The sequence below is a fragment of the Vespula pensylvanica genome, chromosome 2, assembly GCF_014466175.1.
Source record: "Vespula pensylvanica isolate Volc-1 chromosome 2, ASM1446617v1, whole genome shotgun sequence".
In the NCBI taxonomy this organism is placed as follows: Eukaryota; Metazoa; Arthropoda; class Insecta; order Hymenoptera; family Vespidae; genus Vespula; species Vespula pensylvanica.
The window spans coordinates 4,645,772-4,670,131 of NC_057686.1; the positions used below are offsets into that span (position 1 = coordinate 4,645,772).

Genomic DNA, 24,360 nt, shown 5'->3' on the forward strand with positions numbered 1-24,360 from the left:
GCTTATCTAAAAGCTGGATAAACCGCCATCACCATTTTCTCCTTCCTTTTTAAACCTACCAAGACGCGATTCGATCCAACACCTACGGAAAGATACGTATAGGAGGTGTATCTACTTCTATAAACGAAGACAACGATGAAAACGTTGACTAGAAACCTTCGTGAGGAAGGATTTTCTCTTCGAACGTAAAAAAAAAAAAAAAAAAAAGAAAGAAAAGAAAAGAAGGGATTAGCTAAATGTTTCTCCATCAAGTCCAATCATTTTACGATAAGAGATAAGGGGAATAGCGATCGACTCGATTATATACAGCTGGTATAGTACCACCAATGTTACTATTTACGGTACTCACTACTGTTATAAGATGGAGCGGTACGCTTAGTTTCGTTACGAAGTAATAGATATCTTGTTATTTAACGAGTTACTGCGGTTCTCCACTTTCCGCCGGCTCGTGTTCCGCACCGAAGCGCGTGCAACGTCATAAAGATCGCGTTTACGTTGCGTTCGATGTTCCTTCGTTTCTTCTCATCCTCTACCTCTGCATTTTATTCTCCTCCACCTCCTCCTCCTCCACCTCCTCCTCCTCTTCTTCTTCTTCTTCTTCTTCTTCTTCCTCTTCTTCATCTTTCGCTTCGTCATAACCACGGGATGTTGCTACGGTGAAAGAAGACGAGGATATCCGCGCGGCATCCGCTCTATGTATTCGCGATTTTATCTGGTCGTATTGCAAGGCATAAACGGAATTCATTGACATCGTGCTAATCCTCGATAGAAGTTATTTCAAATTTCAGAATCGAGTCTTTCAATAATATACGTGTAGATCTTACCTATATTAGTGTCTATGGGTATTATATGTATAGAAGGTCGATGAGAGTGCACGAAGAGAGCGTTCTCTGTTTCACGAGCTACGACGTATATATAAAGATATATACAGGTATATATATGTATGTATATATACATGTATGTATATATGATGTATGTATGTATGCTACTACGCGTTTCTTCAAAGTGCGTACATTTGCGTTTAGACGAATCAACGAAACGCGATGTATAAATGTATCGTATGTATATATAAACGCATGTCCTTCGTCAGTCCGTGATCGATCGATTTAGTTAAAATATACGAGAAATAACGTCGAAAAACGTAACCGGCGTCCGTGAAGTTGTCAAGGAAAGAAAGTAAAAAAAGAAATAATGAGATCGGCGTGAAATGGATTTGAGAATCACTGTGTCGTGGTTAATCAACACGCCGACAGACAAGATCCTTTTTGTCGCGTCCAATGAGCAGCTCCGTTAATTTCTTGCCTCCATTCGAGGGGATTTAATTTCGTAACTTTACGATCGCCATGAGAAAAAATGAAAAAGACAGAGAAAGAGAGAGAGAGAGAGAGAGAGAGAGAGAGAGAGAGAGAGAGAGAGAGAGAGAGAGAGAGAGAGAAAGGAACGTGGTCCTTCCTCTTGAAACCGACGAAACATACGTATCTATGTACGCACGTACGTATGCATGTTTCATTGATCGGCATCGATCTTTTTCGATCGTTGCATGAGCGGAACGCCTACGCCCGACGGTGTCGAATGTCAAACGCGGATCGCTTCGGATTGATTTACAGATGGGATTCGTTCTGCGATCGAAGACGACGAGCTTCTCTTCTGCTTCTGAATCGATTCTCGTCGTTCGATCTTCTCACGGACATTCTGTCTTGCGTATACGTACCAAACTTTCTTTTATCGTATATTTTTAACAGGTATAACATTTATTTTTCTTTTATACGTTGATTGTTTATTTATTCATTTATTTCTTTTTTCTTTTTCGTAATATCTTTATATTACGTAGAAATTCGACGATTGTGGGCGAAGAGTCGTAAGAAAATAAATTCAAAACAAAGAAAAAGAGAAAAAGAGAAAAGAAGGAAAAAGAAAAAAAAAAAAAGAACGAAAGTATTGCCAGAGAGAAGGATCTTTGGATATTCGCGGCTGAATGCGTCTCGGCCGAAGTATGTAATTTGAAAAGGCACTCGATGTCTAGGAATGATTTATGTAGGACGCGTAGCGTTTTGCGGTATATAGAAACTACGATATGACGACGACGAGGAGGCTATAGTGGTGGTTGTTACTGGCACGCTCATTTACGGATAATCCTATAAACTGTAACATATTTCACGTTTACTACCGCGGCTTCCTTTCGCTCTTGACGCTTCTTTACATTTTGATAGAACGCCACGCGTAAACCGAACTATACAGAAAATCTCTTTCTCTCTCTTTTTCTCTTTCTCTCTTTCTCTCTGTCTCGATTTCTTAGTCGAATCTTTCGAGACGAGATTGAACTCCTTTTTGACGTGCTCACAAAGTGTTCTCTTCCTAAAACACACTTGCCAAATTTGTATATCGCAGTTATCTAGATCGTTGTACGATAAGATAAATGGAATATAAAAAGGTTATTTCAGAAAAAAAAATACTTACGTTTGGATCTAATGACGTAAATAAAAAGAAAGAAAGAAAGAAAGAAAGAAAGCGAAAGAGAGAATTGAGGGAATGAGGGAAACCAGAAATTTTGCAATTTCATTAAAGTTCATGTAACGACTCATGATGGTTTTCTTTTTCTTTTTCTCACTCTTTTCCCTTCTTGAGTGTTTTGCCAAGACCGCAACGGGGGAAGTCCCTTTCCGGTTCGTTCTTTTTCAAACTTGAGCCACCGCCACCGCCGCCGCCATTCCTTAACCTTCTGTTCTTCATCGCAATACGTTTCTTCACTTTCTTTCTGTTACTTTCTTTCTGTTACTTTCTTTCTCTCTCTCTCTCTCTCTCTTTCTGTCAAGACGTCAGTCCCTTTCACACCGCTTAAACGCGCATTATACGTGCGTGCGCGGTCCTTTGCTCAGCATCTGTAATTTCAGCGTACCGTGTAACACTCACGCGAATGTGGAAGCTGCAAAAGAGAAGCTTGCCTTTCTACCGCTGAGAGAATAACGGATGTCAACTTTGTATTTCTTATCTTAACGTTCCACTCTATCTCTGGTTCTTTTTCTTTTTCAATTTCACGATAAGTTTCACAAGAGTAGTTATCTATAGAATTATTAATATTTATTTTCCTTTATAAAATGAAATTCTTAAACCTTGAACTTTGATATTAAATATCCGTTTTAAAGCGATATTTCCACTTTTTTTTTTCAGATTCTTCTTATTTGATTTATTTTAGTCTATATATATACATATAATATTTATGTATATATGTATGCATATATTTATATGTGTATATATATGTATTTGCAATCTTTCATATTCCTTTTTCGTATTTCTTTTTCGTATTTACAGATCAATGCTCCGGTATAATTAATCTTTCTTTATTCTCACACACATGGAAACTCTATTATTGCTTTGTTTAATCTTAGAAATATGTATTAAGTTTACTTTTTTCTTTTTTTCTTTTCCTTTTCGTTATCGGCTTGCGAGTTGCATATAGTTCTGTTTATCATAATATCTCTGAAACAATTAAATGCGTATGAAAAAGTTCGGTTGATCCGAAGAATGCATAACAAACGAAAAAATAAAATAATTGTAAGATCGTACGCATCGTTCGTGCAACTCGTCGCAACATTTCGAAACGCTCGCACGCACGTACGTAAGCGAGTAATCGAGTAGAGTCACGCAGGAATCTATATGGACTTGACGAAATTCGTATAATAAGCTTACAGATACGCCATGAGCAGCGATCAATGACGCACAAGGAAGTAATACAAAAACGACAGAGTATCACGTAGAGTCGTTTAATTATCGTTATTATTCCCTCTCCATCTTACTTTTTTTTTTCATTTTTGTCTTGGACGTACGTATGTATCTCGTTTCTGCAGTATAGTACTTGATTATATTTCACTGTTATTAAATACCGTCGATCCAACTGCGTAGGATCTTTAAAATGACGCAAACTTATTTTCGATATCATATAAATATATTTGAGAAAATTAAAAAAAAAAAAAAGAAAAGAAAGAAAAAAACAAGTAAAAATTAAAAATGTTCTCGAAGGGTAAATACGACGAACGTCTGTTCTTAAACGATACTTCAATTTCTATTATGTCTACATTCGTCCACTGTCCAAACTAAGAAATCATGTATCTAAGATAGAAAGATACATAGTACAGGTGGTAGCCTCCAAAGTCGTATTCCGTTAAAAGCGTCGAACCGCATGTGTGGACGTTAATTAATTGTCGTTGGCCCAGTTCGGCATACATATCTTTAATTGGAAGTTTCCATTTTCCCTGCGAGCCTGCACTTGACTTCGTTTTTATTGGTTCTTTTCATCACGTAGTTATTCCCCTTTTAAAGGTATCAAGGAAGATATATTATTAAGGATAAAAAAGAAGGAAAGAGATAACAAAAATATATATTTCGTTTTATGATAAGGATTGATCCTCGTTAACGTACTAAACTGTTTATTTACAATCAATAATGATTCTCGTTCTTAAGCCGATCTTGAATTTAACGCAATGTCAACGACGATATTGCGTAACGGCTATACGGGATAGTAAAGGAAATTTTTCGCTGACGGAAAACAAGAAAGATGAAGGGTATTACGAGCTGTCGTATATCAAGGTGGAATAGCCGACGATAGGAGAGCTCTCCTCGCGGGCTCTTAAGGAGCCTGATATACTTGGTTACGTGTATCTAAACTAAGTCTCATTACATACTATAAGCAGTGTGATCGACGCGATCTACTCACCAAACTCGTTCCTCGACAAGTTTTATGCATAAACAATTCACCGATGGAGGAGAGCTTTATTAAAACCATGTTGTTGCTTGTGCGTTCTAGTGTGTTGCATTATTTATATATATATATATAAATATATATATTATATATGTATATATATATAAATATATATATTATATATGTATATATATATATATTTATATACAGGTAGAAGAAAAAAAAATTAATCTTTAGGTATCGATTTTGAGATAAAAATACGAGAAATGGTTAATAGGAAAAAACGTATAGCAAAAATGTTGTGCGCCTACGCAGATAAAAAAAGCGTCTCAAAATTTTATCAAAGGAACATAAATGAATAGAAGATGGAGAAGTATTACTAGTGAAGTTAAAATGATCTAACTCGTGAGTTAACGTAAAAATCGATTCGAAAAAGGGAATTCGAAGGAATGGGTACTCTACTCGGTAAGGGCGGGGAACGATTTTAACGCTCACGATGCACCTTGCGACGGGTGCTGCTCGCGCGCGGCACGCGACGTTCATTAAGGGCCCCGAGGGCGACTCATGAGAGAAGGGACTTTTTACCGGAGACCTTTCCGCCGGCATCTACGACTCTCTCTCTCTTTCTCTCTCTCTTTCTCTCTCTCTCTCTCTCTCTCTCTCTCTCTCTCTCTCTCTCTCGCACTCTTTCTCATTCTTTATTTCTTTCTCTATTTTCTTTCTCTTTCTCTCGCACAGTTTCTCGTTTGGTCTAGCGGCATAAGCGAGCACAGGAACGGTCGTTATATTCCAACATCGTCGTCACCATTGCCGCACTGTTGCCTTCTCTTCGTCGGGGGTGGTTAATTTACGTGCAGGCTAATTTACGTCGGCCACTCATCATCTGCGCCGCCTTATTACTGCCCTCTTCTATATTTCTCACTCGCTCTTCCTTCGAGACCTACCTTTCTTTCTTCTTTTTTCATGCTTTTTTCTTTTTTTCTTTTCTTCTCCTCCTCTTCTTCTTCTTCTTCTTCTTATTCGTCTTTTAATGATCCTCGATGCGGGTGGAAATATATTCTCAGACAAAGTATACTATTCTATTTCTCTCTCTCTCTCTCTTCTCTCTCTCTCTCTCTCTTTCTTTCTCTCGATCTCGTTTCTCTTTCTCTCCTTACGAATATGGGTGACGTCTATTACTTGCGGCAGATGCGACTAAATCGTCGCCGACCATTTCTCGTCTCGGTGGTCGTCTCGTCTCGTCTCGTCTGGTCTCGTCTCGCCTCGCCCGGAAGTCTCTCTCTCTTTCTAGAAGAAGAGAAGGGAGAGGGAAGGATAGGAGGATCTCTTCGTAACGATCTCTTGCCCCGTGGAGAAGAGTAGCTTTCGTTCGTGCGATGATGTATGGCGAAGCTTATCTTAGGCACCGACTTGGTTCTCTCTCCTTCCGCTTTCGACTATTACCACGCGGTTAATCGTTCTGCGATATCTTTATGAGTCTTCCGTTTGCCTATTCGAGGTCCAGTTTATACGGTACATCGTAATTCTTGTAAGCGAGCCGTTATATTATATATTTTTAATGAACATCATTTTTGTCTCTCTCTCTCTATGTATATATATATATATATATGTATATATATATATATACACATAGAATATATTACGTTTTAATCATTTACGCTGTACGTCATCATTTAATTATTCCTATTAAAGAAAAATCATTTTTCTTAGAATGCTTACGTTAGAACGAAAGATTTTTATTATCCCTAATACGATCATGCTAGCACGGACATTATCTTATCTTATTATAGTCGCAAAATGAGTCATTATTTCACTCGTGGGTGGTATACACGAACGAACGGTCAAAGATACAGATAAATAAGAAGGAAAGAAAGAGAAAAAAAGAAAGAGAGAGAGAGAAAGTAACATGGTAAAGTAAAGCGGTAGCAATGAGTTGACCCTCTACGAGCGTCGACCGTTTTACGTTTCCATGATGTCACACAAATCGTACTAAGAGATTATTTTGCGAAAGTGGGTGTCTCATTAAGGCTCGAAGGGGTTGAAAAAGGATAATCAAGGAGATCGAGAAAGAGAGAGGGTGTACACGTTTGAAACATGTAATGCAAAGAAAGAAAGGAGATGGAAGAAAATCGCGGAGGACTGCTTTACGCGATGGCGTGCAAACTGTGCTTGAAAGAGCGAAGAGAGAAAGAGAAAGATAGAGAGTGAGAGAGAGAGAGAGAAAAGGAGAAGGAGAGAGAGGATAAAAAGAACGCCTTGTGATATTTGCATACGGGCGATCGCGGCGTTCGCGCATATGAGGGGAATGTTTACGATATCCGCATAATGAGAGCGTGGGTGTTTCTATTAAGGCGCGGGTCTATACCTGCCGTTCGACCGTCCTATCCAACGTCGATCTTCCTCTCTCTCTCTCTCTCTTTCTCTCTCTTTCTGTTCTCTCTTCCTTTTTACATTGACGTTGGTTGCATCGAACGAACCAAACTCTCCGTCGGTCTTTTTCCCCTTCGCTTTTACATCGAGTACAGAAACGAGCAAAGTCTTTAGCAAAGGGCATGGTAGATCAAAAAAAAAAAAAGAAAGAAAGAAAGAAAGAAAGAAAAGAAAAAGAAAAAAGAGAAAAGAAAATGGAGGCTAGTGTATCTCATAGAAATTTTGTTTGCTCTTCGTGTGTTCTAACAGACCGCATCAAAACAGGCGAAGAAAAAGAAGAAAAACTACTGCAGAGTGATTAGCAACGATCTAATCTCGGGTACGACAGTTCATTACTTTGCAAGTTCTCTTTCATGCTACTAACCTAAATCCGTTTCGCCAGTGCGATGATAATCGATCGATCCGCGAGATACGAATGAAAAGCTTTACGGCCGATTGAGGAAGGAAAGAACGGTATTAACGAATGAACGGACGAATGAGCAGACGGACAAGCAGTCGGTTGGATAGACGTAATTGGGAGCGAACGTGCACGGTGGTTCCATGACACCCACGTTATCCGTCGCGCGTATTTCTCGCGATAACGTTACATAATCGAATCGATCGGACGGTCAAACGAGCCGACGTGAATGTTGGTTCTTACGGCGCGAGAAAAGAAATTGAAAAATTTCAACCGAATAAACGTAGTTTACTTATCGAACGTTCGATCTTTTTATCGCTCACGGATAATTTACTCTTTAGCTCGGTACGTAATTATCATATTAATTAGCGGGCGATAAGGGATACATATACCATTCTTAACTCCAGATCTCATATTGCACGTTTAATGATTAAAAAATCGCTTCGGATTTGTTTTTGGTTTACGAAGGTATCTAGATGACTCAAAGCAAACTCGATAAACTCATGAGCGAGACGATCTTATCGAGTAGAGCCGAGGACAGCCGTTAACTCGTAGACATATTAACACCTTGATATCGCGGCCATCGATGACGAAAAAAGAGACAGAACGAGAGCGAAAAAGAGAGAAAGAGAGAAAGAGAAAGAAAGAGGGTTCGTTCTAAACGAGCATAGAGCAAAAGGAACGAGGAGATTTAACATAGGTGATTTTTCCTGGTCATGATTAAACTCACGCGAAGAAGAAGAAGAAGAGGATAAGTGTAAAGTGTGTCGAGAGAGAATGTTAGCAGAGATTCCTAGAAAATATGTAGGTACGAGGAGAAGACCAGTCTTTTTCTTGTCTCTCCTTCTCTCTTCGTCTTAGAGTTTAAACTTTAAACGCTTGCGTGCCGAGTTCGAGGGCGACAAAACGAGACAGGCTTAAGGAATCGCCCACGCCTTGTACACTGTCGCCTGTCAGCCTCGAATTAACCCGCAATTACGCGATAACGTTCGTCGTACGAGCGCTGCCTTCGAGAGAAGGCAGTTTTTCTTTCCCGCATTCGTGTACTTTTTCTTTGTATATGTGTACACGTTCGTTACGTTGCGTGTATATACGCACGTAAGTAGTTAAATGTTAGCGTGCGACGATTTGAAATTCCATGGAAGGTCGTCTTAACGCGAATAAATCGAAACTTGCTTTACATCGTCCCGTACGAAACGTCCGTTCGAAGGCCTACGGAATTTTATATCTCCTTGACGAGGTCTACCGCATGTCCGTTCGTACGTAGTATAACACGATCGTATCTTAACATGCGAGAAAGTATTATTCGAGATAATTTCAACGAGATTATCGTCTTCCTAAAATTGATTTTTCAACGTTTATTGTTTTCAACGATACCTAATATACCTAATATATTGTTTAATATTTCCTTCTTCTTCTTTTTCTTATTTTTTTCCTTGTTTCTTTTCTTTTCTTTTCTTTTCTTTTCTTTTCTTTTCTTTTCTTTTTAACGATCTACGTTCTTCACGTATACGCAATCATACTGCGCTTTGCATTCAGCAACGCCACGCTACAGCAACGAGAGAAACAGAGAGTGGAAATCCACGTATGTACTCGTCGAGTACGAATCTACATAGAAACTCGACTCTGCGCACCTAAATTTCGGAGTCTGCAGTTCTCCTGCAGTGCGGCGCCATGACTTTCTTTCGATGCGACTAGGAGACAGCGTGCAAAATGAACCGTTCGCCTACAAAATGTTATAGCAGGTGTAATAACAACTAGATACGTTTTTCTCACTCGTGGAGAATCGCTTGTCATTAAATATCTTAGTAAAAAGATAATGAAATAAACATCGATAAATAAATATCGATAGAATTTCTAAGGCTATATCGATAGTTTCAAGGAAATCATTTTCGACGCGCTCATTTTATCTATTTCCCCCCCCTCTTTTTTTTTTTTTTTTTTTTTTATTAGATATCCGCCGTTCGTTACATTTTTAATATTAATGATCGAATCGAAATTCAATCGATCGATTACATCTATTTTATAGATAGGATTGACGCACCTTTAAATCCATAGAGAATATTTTAAAGTCTCGACGTAAATAATCAATAATATATTAGATGGGAGCCAAGACAGAAGTTAGACACTAAATTGTTATTTATTAGACATAACGATACGTCATCGTATCTCCCACTAATGTAGAAAAAATGACACGTGTATCGAATGTTTTTATAATGGTTTCACAGTTTTCTTTTTTTTCCTTTTCGAATTTTTTTTTTATCTTTTTAGTAACTACTTCTTTTACTGATCATGGCCGATGTCATACGAATCGTACGTGATCGATGGCTGCGTATAATTAAAGCGAATCGGTCTGATCGACTTGTGCATTGATTGTCTATGGAATTCGATTATTCAGATCGATTAGTTTATATAGGCCGGTCTTATTATCGTCGGCATTTTTATCTTTTCATAGAAAACTATTTATTTATCGAGATCTATCCGCACGATTTCAATTACAACATTATCATTGTAAAGATAAGCGTTCAAGTTAAATATTAGAACCGATTAGTTTTTTGAAGTGGAAAGAGAATCGATATTATCCACGCATACTCGACACGGTACGTGCCACACAGGATGATTTTTCTTTCCTTCCTTTCTTCCTTCGTTCCAGGTTTTGATAAATTTCCTGTTGCACGCCAAAAGGCAATCATTGACGACTGCACCTGTTGATGACGCGAGAATGAGAACGAAATTGGGTAATGAGAAAAAGCTATTTAATTTGCAAAGAGAGAAAGAGAGAGGGACGTTATCGTTCTACGTGTTTGTGTCGGTGCCTTAATCGCTTTTACAGCCGGTACAGGTGACTTCTTAGGTGAGGGAAAGAAGAAGAAGAAGAAAAAGAAGAAGAAGAGAAGAAGGACGAATAAAGAGTAGAAGAGGGAGGGGAGGAGGAGGCTCCGTTCTCCATGTAGACCCTACGCCAGTCAAGTTACACGCTCGTATATAACTTTCAGGTGTTCCTTCTTCTGCTCTTTTTGAATTCTATCGAGTGCCGGTGGTTGAGCTCTCGCGATGGTAACGTTGTTGGTCGCTCGTTAATGATTCTCCGTCAGTTTTACACTCTCTCCCTTGTACGCACGAAGTGGGAGGAAAGGGGGATGGGATGGGGGAAAGAAGCGAGGCGAAGGAAGAGAAGCGCAAGGTGCAAGCCATAAAAAGTCAATGACGTGAAAGAACGACGGTGACGGCAAAATCGCGAGAGTGTTTAATTATCGAAGCGAGGAACTCGCGAGGATGTCTACCGATCGATCGAGTAACGACTTTGACTATTATCGCATCAATGAGATCTCGAAGCTAATAACGATCGTTTTAGAAACTCGAGACGTATTCCTTTCTAGCAGAAGAGATGAGACATTTAAATAATCAAAATGATTCGATCGTCGGTAGTCGGCGAAAATGGTGATAAGAAAAAGAGATAAAGAGCGAGAGAAATAGATTATCTCGAATCGATCCTTAAATCAAGCTTTAGTTGGCAAGTTGACTGTGCCTATGCTATACACTATTGCTATTTCTTACTCTTTCTCTCTTACTCTTTCTCTCTCTCTCTCTCTCTCTCTCTCTCTCTCTCTCTCTCTCTCTCTCTCTCTCTCTCTCTCTCTCTTTCTCTATCTATCTCTCTTTCAGAACACAAATTACCGAGCGTTTAATTACCGTCCAATATCCAATGAACAGTCATTAATCACGTTACCGATAAACCGTAATTTTCCGAACGACGATAAAATCTGTCGCACGACGTACGTACACAGGTAGGTACACACGGCACGGTGCGTTCATTTAGCTTCACTGATAATACCATGTCGTTCCTTTCAATTCGTTCCATGGCGCAGAAGCTTTTATTGCCTCGAACTATTTCCATCTAGTATTATCTATACCCTTAATTAATTCATTCAAATGAATTCGTCCAAAGTTCGGAGTTATCGTTTTCCTATCGCTCGTCGTTGTTTCTCTAATAAAGATCGTAATTTTCAAATTTTCGAATAAATAAATAGTTTCAATAGATTTAACGAAAATCGATTTCAAAAAGTCTCGATTTAAAGGAAGATCAACGTATCCTTTATCATTTCAAAGTCGCGTCCTACTGTACGAAAGTGAAGAGAGCCATCGGGCTTCTCTTCGGTAGCCCGTCTGGTTTTTTGGTAGCAGTTTGCCGGAGCCTCACCGCCACTGAGGCGAGCTTGTCTGCCCTAAGGCCGGGTACTCTCTTTTCTTCCGAGGGAGGAATGGTAGATAGACCTGAAGGTAGCAAAGGGTACGAGTCTATTTACGATTCGATCAAGAGAACTTTCTTCGAGTTTATCGAAATTAATATCAAAGAGATATATGAAAAAATATTTAAATGTATAAAGCTATTAGTCACGGGTTTTACTTTATTTTTTTTTCTTTTTTTTTTCTTTTTGTTTCTTTTTTCGCTTTTTCTTCCTTTTCTCTCTTTCTTTCTTTCCTTTTTTTTTTTTTTTTTAAATGAACACCAAAACGTCGTGATCATCGTATAAGTTAGAACAAAATTTACCGGGAAACAAGAAAACTTCGAAGTTCAGTTAAAGCCATCGCTGATCGAGACGGAGCACCCGGTATATCGGTAGATCGTGCGGGAGAAAGATCAAGCGCTCCACCCACGCCCACGTCTCAACCTGTTCTGTGTTTCTCTCGCGTCGAGCCGTGGTTACAGGTGCCTCCTTCAGGGCATTCCTGCTGGAATTCTTCATGGATGATCCTCTCCTTGCTTCTGCTCGCCTGCAAATCCTCCTACCACGATCAAAGCGACGTCCTCGACCACCTCGTCGTTCGGACCAATGTATTCGATGATCTCGATCGAGATTCGTCCTCAAACTTCTCCTTCAAGCGAGTTAAACCCGCGTGATCATTTTTCTTGAACCTTCGTAACATTAATATTTTTTTCGAGAAATGAAACGATAGATAAAAATGTCGTTGTTTATTTACGATCCACAAATTAGTTCTTTTTTCTGTTTGTTTTTCTTTTCTTTTTTTTTTTTTGCAAACGAGACCCCGCAATTGCTTATATCTTCGATCCTTTAATATTCTTTTTGGAAGATTAAAGAAGATAGCATTCTTCGGGAAGGTATCGTAATTATTAAAAATATCTTAGCAAAAAAGGGTTGGGAGGATGATGACGTTGATAACGACAAAGATGATGACGACGAAGGAAGGAATGGGGAAAGGGGGATGAACCAAGGAGTAAGTACGCCCACACCTTTTTCTCCTTGGGGACCTGTTCTCGGCTTTTACGTTCTGACATCTTTTCACTTCGTTTACGAGTCCCCTTTACGTTTTACGACCGATCATCGGAACCCTTTCTCTCTCTCCAAGAGATTCTACCGAGCGGCCGCTGTTTGGACGACCGTGCACCGTCTTGATGACGAAAAAAAAAGATGGAAAGGCAGGAAAAGGAAAAAAAGGAGCCGCCTTTATTTGCTTAAATGCACCGAGAGAGGGGGGGGAGAGGGCAGGAGAAGAGTAGAGTGTGTAAGATAAAAATAGAATCGTAATCGATAGCTCTTGTAAATTAAGATTCCTCTCTGAGTCGAATTCGTGTCATTCAAAACATTTTTTTTTGCTTTATAAGTTAAATCTACCTCCGTAAGGCTGCATATGTGTATATATGTTATAGATTTTCGAATGCTTAACGAGAGACTTAATGACTTCGTCGGAGAGAGTAAAGGAGAACTAAAGTTTCTTGAGCAAAAAGTTCTAGAATCCAATTTACAGTCGTGATTTCAGCCGATTCGCACACCATATGATGTACTTAATCTGAAATTTAAATGTATTCGACTTGTACCTACTCGTTTACGCGCGATTTTATGACGGAACATCGATGTCGCGATAAATGAAGACGAGAACGTCAAACGATACGGGGAAAAAAGTTGTTTATATTAATTTTGAGTGCGTGTTTAGTTCGAGTTGCAATTAGACTCAAAAAACGCGACATCGAGTTTCTCATCTTCACATTGCTGGGATTACGGTTTAATACCGTAAGAAACAAAAATATAGTTGGCTATACCGTCGTACCTTCTTTTATTTAATGACGTCTCGCTTTTATTTAATGGCGAAGTCTCCTACGTAGGAATAATCCAATCCAATCCATAGGAATCTCTCGACTTCCGATCGATTCATTTTTGACAGATTTAGTGAAAACTGTCGACGTTCTTCTTGGTCCAATTTTCTTCCGTCCACTCGCGTGAAAATTTTACGAGCGATCGGTAAGTAAAGATGTGACAGTTTTTCGAATCTGTCCTTTGTCGAAGGATCGATCGATGCGCGATGATATCTGAAATAGAAATAAAAATAGGGGAAGAAAAGTAGGATGTGTTAAGGAGATGCTGACCATTTCATTTCATTTCATTTCATTTCATTTTATTTTCTCGATTTTGATTTACGCATTGATACGGATGGATCGAACGGGCACAAAGTTGATCAATGAACGAAGTCCATCGTTGATTGTTACAGGACGAGGTGGGAGGCAGTACGACGGTGGTAGCCGAGGGTGTAATAGGCGGCATAAGGGGCCCAGGCGGCGGGTGCCGCGCATCCTCGATGACGATGGCCGAGAGCGCCGTGGAGGACGCCGCAGCCGCGCCCCCGGGTCCGGCCAAGCCGCCCCCGCCTTCCTGCACGAACAACAATACCCTAGCGGCGACGGCGAATCGTAATCATCGGAATCCACGAAAGAGAAAACGGCTGGCCCAAGTACTTGATATTCTCCAAGCACATAGAAGTTCGCCGTCGGAGGGTGAGGTACTCAGGTTCGAAGGTAACGGACCAGCGTCCGAAGAAGAGGAGGACGTTTTTGGTTCGCCGAGATCGTCTTCCAGGTCGGCCGTCGATAGTCCGTCCAGTTTGAACGTACTACCGTTAAGGTTCAAGGACGAGGAGAGTCCAGTGACGCCAACAGGAGAAGAAGAGGAGAATCCGATATCGACGATGTCGACGACGACGACGACGACGACGGCGACGACGACGACAACGACGGCAACAACGGTCGGCGAGGGCGAGGTGGAGCAACGAAACAATCGTCATCAACATCATCACAACCACCATCATCACAACCATCACCACAGAAGCCGTCACAATCATCGAAACCTGACGTACAACAATAAAACTCGGCAGAACCCAAATCAGAAACAATCGTCCACGTCGAATCGTTCCTCAACGGGCAAGCTGAACAACGGTGCTTGTACCTGCGCCCAATGTAGTCAGTCCCCTAATTCGGGTGGCATGATGTTGCACTCACCCACATCGCCGTTAACGCCATTGACCCCGCTGACCCCGTTGACACCATTGTCCCTACCACCCCTCACACCGGGCTCCTTGAGCTCGTATAGCTTCGAGCAATATATGCACACCAAGTACCTTCCGGATATCTTTCGCGGACGCAGTTTCTCGGACTCCGACGTGGTGCCTGGTTGGGAACAGAGGATACCACCAGCCTCGACGTCCTCGTCGATGTCATTGATGGTGAATCAAAATCACCCACCACGAAGCGGTTCGTTAGAAAGCGAGACGACGAGTCCGCAGGAGTTACCGTTGGATCTTTCGATGAAAAATCTGATGGCGTCGGCGGCTGCTGCGGCTGCCGCGGCGGCCGCCGCAGCGGCAGCGGGGGGTAATAGACCTCCTGCACTTCGACTTTTACCGGCTGGCATCGTGACGAGGGGTTCCGTGAGCGTACCAGTCGTCAGAGGAGATGTCGCCTCGCCGACGACGAAGGAGAGCGTTGCCGTGAGGTATAACCTCGAAGTTTCGCCTGTAGTCGAGGAGATGCCGCCTGGTGCCGATCTAGCCTATGTCTGTCCGGAATGCGGCCAGATGTTTAGCCTTCACGATCGGTTAGCGAAACACATGGCGTCGAGGCATCGCAAGCAGGGCCCGCACGACGCTTCTGCAAAGGCATATCTCTGTGACGTGTGCCAAAGGAGCTTCGCCAGGTCGGATATGTTGACGAGACATATGAGGCTGCATACAGGCGTAAAGCCTTACACGTGCAAGGTATGCAACCAGGTGTTCAGCAGGTCCGATCACCTCAGTACTCATCAGCGAACGCACACCGGTGAGAAGCCTTACAAATGTCCAGACTGTACCTATGCGGCCTGTCGCAGGGACATGATCACTAGGCATCAGAGGACCCACAATAAGTTCCTCGAAAGTCAAGGAAGAGCTTCAGGAGCAACAGGGACGACGAAGACGGAACCAGGTTCGCTCCCATCGGACGATGGTAGTCCTACGTCCTATGGACAGCCCATGCCAGCCTCTCCTTCTTCCACCGGCGCTGCCATAAAGACCGAATGACGACGAGCCGTCGGACGACCCTGGTTCCTCACCTCTCCTCGAGCTTCGGTCTCTCGAAGAGCTCGCGGACGAAACGTCTTCGCCACTTCTCTCGCGATTGCTCGCGAGCTCGAGCGTGGAACCTCGCGTCGTCGAGCGCGCGAATCTCGACGCTGAAGGAGGACTCGTATCTCGGACAGTATTATCCTAATCCTTTATTATCCTCCCCCTTCCTACTCTTTCCTTCCATCCTTCTATTCTCCCTATCATTCCGCCTCCTATTATAATCCTCTTGCTCTTGCCCGCTAGATCAACGATCGCGTATAAGGAAAGTCGCTTTTCCTTCGAAAACAAAAGACTTTCTCGCTCTCTTTTTCTCACCGATCATACTCTCCTAAGCGTATTTCAGTCGAAAATCTACGCGTATAAACTCGTGCCAAACTACTCGTTTTCCTCGATTCAACTCCGTACTCGTTGCCCTGTCGAAACGACATTGGAGACAAAAGTATATCTTAATCTGTCTTAAACTCATATAATAGGAACAATTCGAGGAGACGCTACATTTAATTAAATAATTTCATTATTTAAAAATTGAAAGATTATTTATAAAAAGTATTTTACAAATATTTGCGTCACTCGTTTTTGTACGTCGTCGTTGTGCCAAGCGCGAACAGTACGGAATTTTTAGAAAGTGATTATCGCCTCGATTATTCGAGATTTTTTTCAATTTCTCTCAAAATTCAATGTTTTGTTGTTAGAAAAAGGAAAAGAAAGAAAAAAAAGAAGAAAAGAAAAAGACTCGTCCTGTATTCGATTTCATTTCTACGAGATTCTATATTTTCTTTTTTTATTTTTATATAAATTATTCCATTCGGTCGTTTGTTATTTAAAACGAATCTCCTCGCGAACTTTCAAGAGAGATCCGCTCGCCGATTAGATTTGGAATTGAAAAGGAAAGGATGAGACAAAGAGAAGGGTTACAAAATAATAATGATCGATAGTAAACGAATTGTACCTGCAGAAAGAGAGAAAACTAAAAGTTGAAGCATTATATAGAAATATTTAGAGGTAACGTTAATTAGTATGTAATTAATTATTATTATATTACTATTACTATTATATTATTATTATCATTAATATTATTATTATTATTATTATTATTATTATTATTATTATTATTATTATTATTATTATTATTTTTATCATTATCATCATGCGTTAATTATTGTAGTAGTTGTTAGCGTTATCATATATTGCCGTAAAGACAACCGAGAGACATAATATTTTTTATATTGCTCTTCAAGAGAAAGTTTGGATTCTCGTGGGCGAGAATTAAACTAGAATGAAAAATAACGTACATACGACTGAGTTGAGCGTTGTTACAAAAGACGAAAAGATCTTTTAACGATCTTAGATCGAAAGTACCCTTCTCTGAAAGAAGAAGATTAACACGGGGAATCTCTTGAAATCTCGCGAATAGTTTTTAGAAATGAAAAGATTAGACGAGCGAATTTGAAAAAAAAAGGAAAAAAAGAAAGAAAAAAGAAATTGTTTAAGTAGTTATATGCATCGTTTGAGATGCCAAATTATGTTTTCTGTATTCGGTTTATCCAATCAATCGAATTCCAGGTATATAATGAACCATTTTATTTTTCTTGCGTTGTTTGTTTTTTCTCTTAATTTTTAAAATTTCTCTCTCTCTCTCTCTCTCTCTCTCTCTCTATCTTTCTCTCTCTCTCGCTCTCGTACGACGACTTTCCGCTTCGTAGACGCGTGGATATATCATTAATTAATTATCGATCTTACGCACCAAACATCTTGGTCGTTTGCCCCTATCCTTGCCATAATTCGATCCGCGCGCCCACGCGCTTCACGGACACCTGTATACGAAACATACATATAAAAACATACACGCAACTTACACGGTAGAAAATACTAACTATCTACCCACACACATACACACAAAAAAAGAAACGGACACACCCGATCTGTAGCGTACGCGCGCGCGTACCGAACGCGCTCGTCTTTTATGTATTGTATATCTGTATTTTTGTATATCGAGAATTTTTTCTAATTATATCTACCGTTTAAGCGTTTCGCGAAGAACGAGCCGAATAATTATTAGCAGTTAATAAGAATGTATGTGCTTGCCATTTTAGCCGAGCACTTTGCGTCGATCGATCGTTATTGCGTGGAGGTGATTGGCTCGCTAGAAAGGATGTGCGAAGAACGACTCGACGAGACCGAGATTTCGCTGATATTGTTAATTAAAAAATTCTTCCTATTCTCTCTCTCTCTTTCTCTCTCTTTTTCTCTCTCTCTCTCTCTCTCTCTCTTTCTCTTTCTTTCTTTCTCTTTCTAACTCGTTAGCACGATTTAATCGAATTTTTAATGAAAATTTATAAAGAAATATTTTCTATCGTCAGATCGAATTATGTAGATCGAAGAAACACTCAGATATATAAGATAACGTAAGGTGATCAGGATTAATAAATATTATTCGTAACGCGCCCCTCTTTCCTCGATGTTTATCTTTCAATATCTCGAGTTGACTTAGATATTTACCAGCGACACCTTCGGCTCGACGGACGCGTTCCTCGCGCGATTCAGCCTTAAAATGAGAATCTCTTGCGTAATACGAGTCCGTCTCATAGACGGATGAACAAAAAGGAGAAAAAGAAGAAAAAGAAGAAGAAGAAGAAAAAGAAGAAGAAGAAGATGAAGAATAGGACGAAATAGAAGAAGAAGAAGAAGAAGAAAAAGAAGATTATGATGACGATGACGACGACGACGATGACGACGACGACGATGATGATGATGATGATGATGATGATGATGATGATGATGATGATGATTATGATGATGATGATGATGATGATGATGATGATGATGATTATGATGATAATGATGATAATGATGAAGAAGATGATGCCGAGGAAGAAGAATTGGAAGGAACGCGTTCGATGTGTCCTCGGGCAATCAAAAATGATCGCCGTGCCAGAAAATCCGCTCTTGTAACTATTAAACGCACATTAGCCATTCATTATTATTACGAACAAAAAAATATTTCTTATTATTAGTTATTAATATCTTTCTCTTATTATTATTATTATTATTATTATTATTATTATTATTATTATTATTATTATTATTATTATTTTATTATTATTATTATTATTATTATTATTATTATTATTATTATTATATATCGCTATATTATGCCTAGTTACATTGTTAAGTGATTAATCCTGTTTAATGCTTCTATTATTTATTTTGTTATGCAGTTCACGTGTCGAGCTTCCCCTCTCCATCCTTCTCTTTCTTTTTCATTTTATTTCCTTTTTCCTCTTCATATATGTACAAATTTGTTTTCTTTTTTCTTTTTTCTGTTTTATAGCCTTGTCTCTTTTATTAAAGAAAGAGATTATAAAGTATTTTTCAATATTCATTGAAATTTGCATCGAGCAAATGTTTACGTATATATCGTACGTAATTTCATTTCGAAAATGACTCTTACAATTGTTTTAACGCAAAGATTTCACTTTTTTCTCCGGTCGAATATCGATCTCATTTATTTTCTCTTTTTATTTAAATTTCTATTTCTTTCTTTTTTCTTTTTTTATTTCTTATCCTTATCCTTTTCCTTTAACCACTCGACCGTATTCCCTCGACGTGCTAAGAGCTTCCCTTTCAGAGAGACGATCGCGTCTCCCTTTCTCTATCTTTTGTAACGATATAAAAAAAAAGGAGCGCTACGCGAAGTTTTTGTGTAAATTATTGATGATGACGATTGTGTATGTTAATTTATAAATTATGTTGTGTTTACGAATCGTGCCAGAAAGGAAAAAAAAAAATATAATTTTTTCAACGAAACTCTTATCACGGTTTCTTTGGTTTGTTTGTTTGTTTTTTTTTTCATTTTTTTTCTTTTTTTTTTTTTTTTTATCACATCTTTTATCGTTCTTTCTTTTCATTCTATTTCATTATATTTGAAGCATTTTTATTCAGTCCCCTCTCCTTGGTCACGCACTCATTATTATTTTTGCCATATTTCTGCTTCGCCATCGACGATAAGCGGAGAAAAATGAATCGTCAGACGTGCCTTTTGCAACGTGTCAGAAATCTTCGAGTTTCGAGCGTTTACGGTAGGCAAACTTAAACATATCACTTTAAGGCTGAGGATGATTTAGAGAAATACATGTGTATAATATACGTATATAAGGGAAAGCGTAACGTCCAAGCAAAATATTTTTTCAATGCGAGAAGCGAGCTCTCTTCCGCGACAAACTCGAACGAACGTCGTCGTTTGTGTTTTATTATTAAAATAACTGTCGTGTGAGACAATCTTATCCATTATTTGGATTAATATTAAACATATCGCGGAGAAACGAGCGAATCTTCGTTAAATCGTCTTCTCAAATTCGTACGAATATTCACTTCGTAATATCGTCATCCTTTGTACCCATTTCTATAAAAACGACTTCCACACAATTTTCTCTTATCTCTGTACATCGAAATAAAATTGAAAGAAAAACAATCAGAATCTGTATGTCGTTGCACTTTAACGCTGGAATATATAAACACACGATAAAAGTTTATTATTATAATTATTCCGATTCGTCCTTTAATAAATATCACTAAAGATCTTTCTGCAAATTGTTTTCACATCACAATTTTAGGTAAGTAACCAATCCAAAAGTTTGTATGTAACAACGATAACAGCGAGCGAAATATCGACGATTATTATTTTTCCTTTTTCTTTGATATAAGTTTTCATATAAAGCAAAGGACATGGTCGATCGAGGAAGCTTGTACGAGTCTATCAATCCGAGAATATTTTGTGGCTGGTTGATGAATGTGGCAGTAAGTCCAAGGATACTACGTACTGCGATTACGGTGAAATCGTTCATTTCCTGTGTTCTCGTATGGAAGTAAGCCGAAATTGAAAGCGAGAGAAAGGCGGAGTCTTAGCTAGTGTATCTACTAATAGTAATCTTCTAATGTATCGAAATTCATTAGAAATCTTTTTCGACGATGTTACCTAAAAAAAAAAAAAAAAAATGGTTACCTAATTTTATATCGGTATATTCATTTATTACGATGAGGATAGAGTTGCACATAACGCCGAGCGAATAACCTCGATACGTTTTACGATCGATACGTAGTAATTATCGACTTTATCTTGGCGTATTTGTACGAAGGTCGGCTACATATTCTTTAAGAACGCGAAATTATTGACCTCGACGTCTTCTCGTCCGTATCACCGGCAAGATAGAGAGTCGAGTCACGATTTTTAATCGGACACAATGCGAACGCGTGGATATCTCTATAAATCGTCTTTGCGAAGACTCGAAATGAAGATTCATTGACGAGCGTACTTAACTCCGATGTAAAGAAACTCTCTCAATTGATTGTTCCTTGAACTATGAGGTAACATCAAAAATTTATAATTAACGTTGGTAAGCCATACATAGATATCCGTCATTTCCCGAGTCGATTATCTATCGATGATTATCATTCTACGAGTCTCGATTCAACTTTGAAAATCGAATAGGATATATGTAGTACCTAATTAGAGGATTTTTTTTTGTCTCCCCACTAAGTAGACCTGACATCGACTGTATATCGGCACACGACTATCGGACAGCACGTGATTCACGTATTTAACAGAAATAAAGCATGAGACCGAGGACGCATTAAAGGTATACAGGCTCTTTATCTTACGGCCGCATAATGATGTTCGGCTTGATTTACGCCGCACTCGGGATTTCAGGTAGTACCTCATTATACGAGTATTATATGCAGCTCGCAACCGTAGATATATACGTATACTCTCACACGATATCCTGTTCCATGCGATCGATATTCCGGATAAGTGGTAATAGAATAATCGACGTTTCATGTAAAGGTATGATATACGGATAATCGGCTTTTCAATATATCCCGATATCTCCATACAACAATATTCTCTGACACAGTTTTTTCGGACGTCCGATACGCTTTCCTGACACCCTTGATGTAGGTACCTATCAACTTACTACGGTGTCTACCGTACTAATGGTAGAGTGGATAAAAGCTTTGTAATTGAATCAACCTAGATGCATCCGTCTACGTGAAAAAAGCAATAACTACGTAAATATATAGAATAGAGATGCAGTCGAAAACAATAAATTTTCACGGATCAACGAAGCATCGAAATATTGAATAATTTTGCTCGGTGCACTGACGATTGTCGCTCAACTTCCCGACGTCACCGGAAGAGCGAGGGAGAAGGAGAGGAGAGAGAGAGAGAGAGAGAGAGAGAGAGAGAGAGAGAGAAAGAGAGTATATCGTATCTTGTTATCGTACGGAGAACGTGACGATACTATGATATCCTAGAGGGAGATCAGCAACAGCAGCCTTGAAGGAGTGCTGATCTTTGCAGGTCGTCTACCTCGAAGCTCGCGCATCGACAGAGGCCACTTTGAAAAAAAAAAGGAAAAGAAAAAAGAAAAGAAAAAGAAAGAAAATAAAAAAGAAAGGGATCGGACTTGTGGTGCTCGGGAAAATGTTAGTCTTTTTTAAATAAATAAAATGAGCTAACTCGATGGAAGTTGAAAGGGAAGGGAAAAGGAGCTTCGGGGTCACAAATCAATCTATCTCGCTTAAGCGAAGCGAAACGGTGTCTCGGCACGAGAACCAACCAAGACGAGATTTATAAATCTCGTCGTGGTCCGCGCGACTCGAGTTTTCTTTTTCGCGGAGCATGTATCGGAGATAGGTAGAGAGGTTGGTAAGTAGAGGTAGTTGTATCGACGCGAGGACGGCAGGCCGGCGCGATTCTCGTCGCAGTGTTTTCTCGCTTTTTCTCACCTTTTCTCGCACGATCAGCCTTCCTCCAAGTGAGTCCGTGCTCGATATAAATTATTACGATCGTGGGCACCCAGCAAGAAGCGTACCGCCACGCATTAGAAATTGTGAGCATCGCTTGCTTGACTCCTGTGGACTCTCTTCCCTTTTTTCCCCCCTTTCTTCCACCTTTCTATCTGTCTTTCTGTCTGTCTCTTACTGTCTCTCTCTCTCTCTCTCTCTCTCTCTTTTTCTCTCTTTCACTTTGATCGCTTCGAGCGGTCGATCTCGCGATCGTTCTTGTCACCGGTCCCCGTTCCACCCACGCTACACGAGATCGCCTTTCTACGGCTTGGACCGGTCCAACTTTTTGTCGCGACCACCTCAGCCCGTCCACCGGTCCTCCTCCTTCTCCTCCTCCTCCTTCTTCGACTCTTTTCTCTCTCTCTCTCTCTCTCTCTCTCTCTCTTTCTCTTTCTCGTCCACCTATCTATTCATCTTCCTCTCCCTCTCCTTAGCTCCCTCTCCACGACTTTCGCCATCCGTTCGTCCACCGTCCATACGCCTTCTTCCACCTTCGCTCCCTTTCTCTTTTGTTTCTTTTCTTACGCGAAGGAGGAGGCGGAGGAGGGGGAGGAGTCTCCTGAACCGTCTCGCGTAAAAGTATCGATCGTATGTCGCGATAAGGGCACTCGTCCGAAATGACTCGTCGCCCTCTTTCAAAGCGGCACCGTCATTGCCAACTGTTATACTTTGTCGGTTTAATAACGGGTTAACCGAGAACGTTCTCCGTTAAGGATCGATGATCGTTTACTCTTCCTCGATCGAACCTTCCTTTCTTTTATTCCTTTCCCCAATAAATAGGTGAGTTTGGAGAAAGTAGATATTATTTTTAAGATTTGTTGTAATGTCGTCCTCGGTGATCAGACAGATTTAAATGGAACACCCTGTAGGTATGTGCCGAGAATGATTACTTATAAGGATAACACGTAGGAAAATAAGAAAATGAAATAAAAGGGAAGGAAGGAAAATTGGAAAGGAGAATATCTCTTGGCGGTTAAGTAGAAAAGGAGGAGTGAAAATCGTCGATAATTATCTACGTCGATGTAAAGCCGCGAAGGGGAGAAATAATTATCCGGATAAGTACACCAAACCAATATAATTCCCGTGATTTAGTGGGAGAGATTCCGGGAAAAAGTGTTTGTAACAAGCTCAAACACCGGAAATGGCCATTAGGAGTGCTTAAAGGTGAAGACCAGCGTTAGAACGAACAGGGGAAGAGGATGTTTCGAATGGGGGAAAATGAAAATACCGGAAATCGATTCTTTTTAGGGATCTTTTATTTTATTGTTTGTAATATATTTTAACGCAATATAGTAGAAACTCGATTTATGAGTGATCTCCAAGTTTTATTATTAAAAAGAACCATTGCGAAAATTAAATTCTTATCAATCGTGTTTATTTATGTTCGATCATTCGTTTAATCGATATTTTGTTAAACTTTATATTTTAATGTAAAAAAGGAAAGGAAAAACAAAACAATTTTATTCAAATAAGTTTCTCTTTATTGTACGATACACAAACAGAGTCGTTGGAAGTAAACGTTCGGTGCATCTTGTTCAACGATAGATACGAAAACGAGCTCGCGTTCTAGCTGTCAGAACTCGTTCCTCGTTCTCTTTTA

The 24,360-nt window shown here is 39.8% G+C and overlaps 1 protein-coding gene across 1 annotated transcript in view; it reads left to right on the forward strand.

The window, feature by feature from the left end:
* The window catches only part of LOC122627298 (early growth response protein 1), a 40,291-nt gene extending 21,711 nt beyond the window's left edge, over nt 1–18,580 (forward strand). The window contains exon 4 of the mRNA XM_043808358.1: nt 14,031–18,580. Within this exon, the coding sequence (XP_043664293.1) occupies nt 14,031–15,869 (1,839 nt within the window). The 3' untranslated portion in view covers nt 15,870–18,580. The remainder of the gene's footprint in view (nt 1–14,030) is intronic.
* Nucleotides 18,581–24,360: the final 5,780 nt, after the last annotated feature.